This window comes from Accipiter gentilis, chromosome 2, assembly GCF_929443795.1.
Source record: "Accipiter gentilis chromosome 2, bAccGen1.1, whole genome shotgun sequence".
NCBI classification, from domain to species: Eukaryota; Metazoa; Chordata; class Aves; order Accipitriformes; family Accipitridae; genus Astur; species Astur gentilis.
Window position 1 is genome coordinate 30,462,108 of NC_064881.1, and position 7,647 is coordinate 30,469,754.

At 47.2% G+C, this 7,647-nt stretch overlaps 1 protein-coding gene and 1 non-coding gene across 2 annotated transcripts; both read right to left on the reverse strand.

Annotated features, from left to right (window-relative positions):
• Positions 1–36: 36 nt before the first annotated feature.
• Positions 37–4,048, reverse strand: RPL30 (ribosomal protein L30). Its single transcript, XM_049822208.1, has 5 exons — positions 3,935–4,048; positions 3,789–3,839; positions 2,677–2,822; positions 1,428–1,558; positions 37–204 (listed from the first exon to the last, which is right to left on the reverse strand). The coding sequence occupies exons 2-5, from the start codon at positions 3,807–3,809 to the stop codon at positions 155–157; spliced, it is 348 nt and encodes a 115-aa protein (XP_049678165.1). The 5' UTR covers positions 3,810–3,839; positions 3,935–4,048; the 3' UTR covers positions 37–154.
• LOC126051299 (small nucleolar RNA SNORA72) lies at positions 429–563 on the reverse strand. Its single transcript, XR_007509784.1, has one exon. It is a non-coding gene; the product is annotated as a small nucleolar RNA SNORA72 (small nucleolar RNA).
• Positions 4,049–7,647: the final 3,599 nt, after the last annotated feature.

A 7,647-nucleotide genomic window follows, 5' to 3' on the forward strand; every position in this document is an offset into this window, starting at 1 on the left:
TGAGGGTTATTTCTAACAAAACAGGAAACACAGCAGTGGTAATGAATCTTCATTTATATAGTTTGTTCCCTAAAACCAGCAAAGATATAATACAAATTATTCTTAAAACAGATCCGTAACCAGTTTTATTATAGAAATAACACCTTTACAGCATTTACTTCTCACTGGTTTGTTCTGGCATGCTTCTAATGATGTCAGAGTCACCTGTAAAACAAAAATACATTGTTAGAAGAGGACCCACAGAAAGATGTTTCAGTAATAAGCCAAAAAATAAAAAAACAACCAGCGAACACACTGATTCTACAGATAGAAAGCAACTTACAAGCAATACAGTCTACGAAAAAAGCAAGTAGTTTTGATGGCTTGATAAAAAATACTTTTTACTGTATTTTGCTAATCCATACACAATATTTTTACAATAATTATGTACCTGTCACTAGCATGTACAAAGCCAGTACTAGAGCAATAATCTAGTCCTGGAGGACACAATGCATAGCTTTAATATAGCGAATGTCTAGCCTCCCCTGATCACAAAAATATCAGGACAGCGAGAATATTCGCATTACGTTACGCAGCCGTAAGATTTACTTGCAGTTCCTTCCCCGCCCAAAATCAAACCTAAAATTTTTAAAAGTAAGTTTACAGCTAGTATTTGTATACATGCAAGCTAAATAAAGTTTTCTGAAGTAGCACTGAATTCAAACCAATGTCACTTGGGGAGCATATGGTGAAAAGTTATTACAGAAATATTAAATCCATGTGTATGCATTTTGGTCAACAAACAAAAGATTGTTTTTTCGCTTAGAAGATTCTGGAAAGAGGATGAGAAGTCACCTAATTAGCAGTCTGTACAAGGAACTTGAGCAACTCTCTGGGACAAGGAGTGCTACCAAACCACAGTAATTACACACAGACTTACACTTTTAAAATAAAACGTTTAATATAATTTTCAACTCTAGAGTAGTATCCACCTGCATATAGGTTATTTTTGTATATATCATTCTGGGAAGCAGGACAACTCACAATCCTTTGTCTTAGATTTAGGTTGACATAAACAGCACATTGCACAAGCTCATATTCTAGCTGATGAGCTCAGAAACATGTACCATAAAGTTGCTTCCCAGCCACTAAAACCTCATTACAGACTGACAGGTAGACAAAATGCACACTCAAAGCGTTTAGCAGTAAAAGGAGCTGTGTGCAAACATGAGCAGCAGTAATTCCAGGTTCTGAGAACCTAGGACGCAGAAAAGAAGAACAGGATCTTGGTCAGAAGAAACTGTAATTAAGAGTTAAACCTGACAGAGAAGGACAGCAAAATGTGTCATCACCCCTGCACTTTACTTGCTCAGTGCTGCTACTCACAGGTGAACAGAGGAACCACTGACACATACCCATTCGGTCACTACACTGTAAGAGAGGCATACCTGGGTCGATGATAGCCAGTGTACACACTCTGTAGTATTTTCCACATGCTGTGCCCAATTCGATGTTGTTGCCGCTATAATGGTGGACGCCAGTCTTAGCAAGCATAGCGTAGTACTCAATCTCTGATTTTCTGAAATTCAAAAACTAGCGGTGTTACAGTACTGACAAACAATTCTGACTGTAAGAACAGCTTTAGCTCCAATCACACTTAAACCTTAGAGTTTTCATTCCCAGAAAAACACACCTGTTCCTTGCCAGACAACATCACTACCGTATTGGGGCTCGGGAACCCTTACCCAGAAGTATGCTGAAGGTATGTAATGGCAAACCCGCTTTTGCAGTACAAATCCTTGAGGCTTCTCCTACACATGCTCATTTCTACAGGAAAGAACGGGATTCAGGACTTCCAGACTTCTGAAAGGTTGTAGGAGCTAAGCCAAAGTGCATAAACAATGACCATTATTAATGCTGATACCCAGTGGCGAGATACTGAACAGACATCTGGCTACTGCTAGCTGTGAATGAAACTGTATTTCTCTTAAAAAAAAAAAAAGTCAATCTATAGTCCCTTCTCTTCTGACTTCCATCAGGAGATTCTAGTGGTCAATATTGTTCCTCAAGCACTTCTGGGATCCTCACTATCATGTTGCCTACGGTAACAGTCCTGCCATTTCTCAAGCATCTAATTTTGGTTTTCTGCATTTGGAGTTTCTTGAATCTGTCAATATCCCTTGAGGACAAAAAGGCCTCAGAAATTCAACACGACAAGTGTCAGGAAGCTAGTAAAGATTTCATTCTCAAAAAAGAAATTTCACTGGTGAAGAACCTAAATTTATAAGACTTACTTGGACAGCAAATTTTGTGTGCTTCAAATATTTTAAATAAGGATCAATTACCAGTTTTTCTACCTGTAAAATTATTTTCCCATACACTACTTAAAAAAACCACAGGAATTTAGCCCCATTATATGAATGCTATCACAGCGTGAAAAGCCTCCAGTATCTTTGCTAGGGCAAACTCTATGAATTAGAAAGCTAGAAAATTGTTGGGAAGCATCTCAACGCATCCAGACTTGAAATCATTATACACCAAACAAGCCATCACCTATTTCATAGCACTCTGGAATATGCCAGCAAAGTACCCTGAATTAATAATTCACTGTAGCAATTAACATGAAGTGCACACTGTGTTTGTACAAAGCACCTATCTTAATTTTAAGGAGAATTGTTTTTTCATACATCTGCTTACCTCAAAGCAGGACAGTTGTTGGCTAGGATGACCAACTTGGCTTTGCCCTGCCGAATCATTTTCAGAGTCTGTTTGTATCCTAGCACATATTTACCACTTTTCATAACCAGCTGAAGCCTAGAGTTTATTGACTCTAGGGACTTTTTCTGAAAAAAACATAGAAAAACATTATTGTATGTTGCTCTACATTTTGCAAAATGATGGAGAACACAAGAAAATTAAGAAATTCCAAATACAAGCAATCTTCTAATAATTTCCCTATAATTTGCAACGCAGAATAAGAAAAGCCAGCCTACCATCAGAGTATGAGAAAGCACATGGATAAGGGGGTTGCTGATACTATGTTTTCTCAACTTCATAAAAATACCTCTTACCCACGTATCTTACAATAGGAAAACACATTTTAAAGCATTGTTGCTGCTATCTGCGTTAATCAGTAACATCCGCGGGTACGTGACAGGCCTGTATCAAAGCTCAGCTAGTCAAGTCCCACCACCTCTGCCTGGCAAACCTAAGCCAGCTTTGGAGTATGTCTCTTCCTAGGGCGCACACCAAGAGCGTTATACCGGTTAGCAGGAACAAGTAACCACATGCAGTACGAGCTGGCACTCCCAACAGGAGAGCGTGGTGCTGGTGAGAACAGGTAAGTGCATTTGCATTTGCAAGGACCAACACCACCACCCCGCTAACACGAAACCCATCCTTGCCACAGTCGCTCTAAGTGAAAGGCAAGAGCGCGGCAGGAGATGCAAAAGCTGAGCTCCACCCGCACTAGGAGCTCAGCACCGGCTCCCCCTTCCTCCAGCGAGCCCAGGAGCCCCGTAGGCAGCCCGGGAGAGCGCGCAGGCGGGAGCCGGGGACAGAGAAGCGGGGGGGGGGGGGGGGGGGGAGGAAGCGGCCGCAGGGCGCGGCCGGCAGCCTGCGCAAGGAGGGCACGGCCCGAGCTCCGAGGGCCGCGACAGGCGCCTCCGGCGGTGCCCACGGCCCCCCCCGCCACGCCCGGTCCCCGGCCCAGACCCACGCCGGGGTCCGCTCTGCCCCGGCGCCGCGCCCGCCGCTGGCGGAGGCCGGGCCGCCGCCACGTGAGCCCGACGCGGCCCGCTGCCACTCACCGTCTTCTTCGCGGCCACCATGTCGCTGCCTCGCGTCGGGTCGGCCGGTAACTGGAACACAGGGATGAACGGGGAGGGGGGAGGGGTTAGCACCCGGCAGCGGCCCTCTGCGCCCGCCCGCGCCGCCCCGGCCCAGCCCCACTCACCGGAGACGCGCCGCCAAGATGGCCGGGCAGCCAGAAAGGAGCGAGATGCCGCAAAGCATCGCGGATCCCCGCGCGGCAGCTCTCGCGAGAACCGCGAGCAACCTCCCCACCCCTCCCGCCAGCTGCCAACGCGCCTGCGCCCAACCACGGGGCCAGCCCGGGCGGGGCCTGGCTAGGTGAGGGGCGGTGCCTGGCTGGGTGGAGGGCGGGGCTTGGTTGGGCGAGGGGCGGGGCCAGCGGGCGGGGCAGCCGGGCCGCCGCCATGGCGGCCGAGCGGAGCCGAGCCGGGGCGGGTGGGGGGCGGCGCGGCCGCCCGTTCCCTTCGCCCTCCCCTTCCCCAGCCGCGCCGTCTGCCGTGTTTCACAGAGCGATTTGAAATGCCGTTTCCCCCGTCACAGCCTTGCGGGAGGCTTCGGGCGCGGAACAAGGAAGCCCCTTGCAGGGGGAGTCCCAGGGGGCCTGAGCCTCCCGTCCCCTGGGGGGACTGCCGCTTCTGTCACACACAGGGTTGTCAGTTAATATGTATAATATGACTGAGATAGCCAGGGAGCTGCTCATTTCCTGCGTACGGCCCCCATCAGTTAATATTTAAAATAGGGAAACAGTATCTAGACATGATTCAGGGTTTAAGAACCAACTATTAGACAACGGGGCTTTACGTTTATGTCAGAAAAGGTAACGGGTTGTGGTCTGGTCAATAAACCTAGAAGAACCGCTTGGAACTGCCAAGGCAGAGTAAGAAGTAGGTAAAAGGTAATTCCTACGGGGGAGATCGTGACCACCGGCTCATTGACCACGTCCTCGAATGATACCACCTACTCAAAAGAAGACAGTGGAGGAAGAAGACAAGAGTCTACGCACTAGTTTACGTGAGGGGCGAAGAAGAAGGAACAGATCATTAAGAGAAATGATAATGAATGTGTATTACTTCAGTATATAAATGTGGGAATTTTTGAGACAAGTGTGTGCTGTCTTGAGACAGGCACCCGTTCATACGCATCAATGAAATTAATTCGAAAATACCTCTACTCTGTGTGTTACTGGCTTGCACAGCGGGTAAACGAACCCCCTCTGTGGGACAGCAACAGGGCTGATGTGGAAAATGACGGTATGGAGAAAATAAATCTCTTTAGCATCAGAAGCCACCGGAGCAATAGACACGTGTGCTGGTCTGACTCCACGTTTCCCCGCTGTAAGCGTATGGCTTTCCATAAAGCAGCAGTCCCTTCGTTTCACCGGGCCCGACGGCGTCTGACTGCCCTTAATTGCACTGCAGTCATAAATAAACCGTCCAACGAGATAGAGCCCCGAACTGGGGAAACACCTGGATTTCAAGCGTTAAGCGTGCCACTGAGCTCGGGAGTGGCTCTGGGCCTGAGGCTGCCTGCCTTAGCGGCTTCAGCTCTGGGCGCTCCTAAGTAAAGCTGCCGGCTTTGCTCGGGGCGACGGCACTTCTCTCCCAGCCGGCTCTGTGGTGGCCTTGGCCCCTGCGAGGGCAGCCCAGTCCTCTCCTGTGCTGGAGTCACGGTGCAGGGGAACCTCCTCCCGCCCGCCGTGGGCTCTGGAAGCCGGCCACCGGCTTGAAAATCGGCTTGCTGAACACACGCGCGCTACAGCTGTGACACGAGGTCCTCGGTTTCAGGCTAAGAACAGTTGCGGTCAGTGCCACGGTGGTGTCCAGCCCAGGACAGTCACCCCGGGTTGGTGGCCGGAGGAGCAGCGAGCAGCAGTTCAGCCTGGGCCTTGCGGGGATCAGCAGTGTGGGTGTTCGGGGTGCCAGTTTGGGGGTTTCCCTGGGACACCCTCCCAGAAGGAGGCCCACCCACAGGGCAGCAAGTCTTCTGCCGGTACGACTTCATGCTCTTAGGACACACCGCACCAGAAAGGCACCCCAGCATACACATTTTCTTAGGAAATTACAAAGCTAGGATAAAAGCTTTTCTAGACTCGCCCGGGTTAGCACAAGCGTGGGAGAGCATTGTTGGCTTTAGGAAGTTTGATGCCTTTGCTGATACGGGATATGTAGCAACAAACTAAAAAGCCAAGCCAAAACATGTGGTATTCAGTTATTCTAGTATGCTTATATTAATAGAGTTTATTTCAAATAAGGAAACTAATTTATAGCACTATAACGTTATGCCTTCCTACTGGTCTGGCTACCTCCATGCTAACTTTTTTCTGGTATATGATCACACACCTTACCAAAATTTTTGTAACAGGATTATCTTCTCAGTGACAAGCAGCCATTGGTCAAAATGCACACCATCATCCCAACCACTTTTTCTGTGTAGACACTGCGTAACAACCTTAGGTTTTGACAGATCAGTTTAAACGCCTAGATTAAGATCTAAGCTGCTAACACTGAGATAAAGATGAGATAAAGGTATGTTAGAAAAAAATACCACTAAACTTCAGTGGAGCTTAAATATCCCAGGTGAAACCCAGACATTGGTCCATCTCTAATTGTAAAGTCCTCTGGAATTAATTTCTACATTAAGCACATATAAATAATATATCTGCTATATAAATAATGATATAAAAATGTTACACTTTGATGTGTCTCTATAGTCCAATTTCACTTACTAAAACAAAATCATTTTCAGCCCTTTACAGAGTATAATTAAATCAATTTTGAAGTGTACTTCAAACTTTTTTTTTTTGGGCAGCTGAAAAGTAAACTCCATTTTACGTCTCATTCTTTTCTTGTTCCTCTTCCTCTCTGTGCCCCAGCACTCAGGTTCATTGCTGTTATTCCTCCCGTCAAATTGTGACTTTGCTTTCAATTCTTTAAACTTTTACCTGCTTGCTTGGGGTCAGGTGAAGCATTCATCTTTTCTTGCTTGTTGAAATTACTGGCAAGAGAATATTACGAGGCTCAGTGGGCCTCATGAAGTCCTCGGTGCGATTCCTTTTGACTATGACATGTTTTATGTTATCTTGCAAAATGTGGGAGCTGTGGACGGCTCCGGAAGAGGGAGCTGTTTCCAAGTGTACCCTTGCAACCTCCGCTCAAATTAGGAGAGAATGCAATATTTTCCTTAAGAGTTTATAAAACTAGTTTTTTCCAGTGATGTGTTTTTTAAAAAATCCCGCATTTCCTAAAAAAAAAAATTCTGACAGACATTTTGGTCGTTGGACCCCAAATTCTGTCCCTAAATCTGGGTGGAATAAGGATCGGGGCGGGGGGGGGGGGAGGGAAATACATGTAGAAATGGGCACTATTGTCTCTCACCCCTCAAATCTCCCTTCTGTGGCTATGAAGGCCTCTCCTGGGGGTCTGTGGTCCAGAAAATGTCCTTTGTAAAGGCAAAGGGCCAGTCCAAGTCAGATGAAAGCAACACTAGAAGGAAGAAGAGGCTTTGGCCCCACCAAAATTGCTTAAACAATATGATACAGCTACTCTTTTGTTAAAAATCAGCAGCTGAGAGTCGATGGGCATTTACAATGCAGGTGTTTGAGAATTAAAGCGTGGGGAAAGGCACATCAGGCAGAGTTTGGATCCCAGGCACTCTTCCCAGGGGATGCTGAGCTCCCCACTCCATGATGAGGCCGTGATACATCAGAAATAAAGGAAAGGCAGGGAAGCAGCAGACAACGTCTCCATCTCCAACAAACAAGCCTCAAGATGGAGAGATCCAGGGAGCAGCCGGCAACCTCAGGAAAAGCAGCATTACTTCTCCCAGCACGAACAGCAGGCACCGTGGCTACACCCA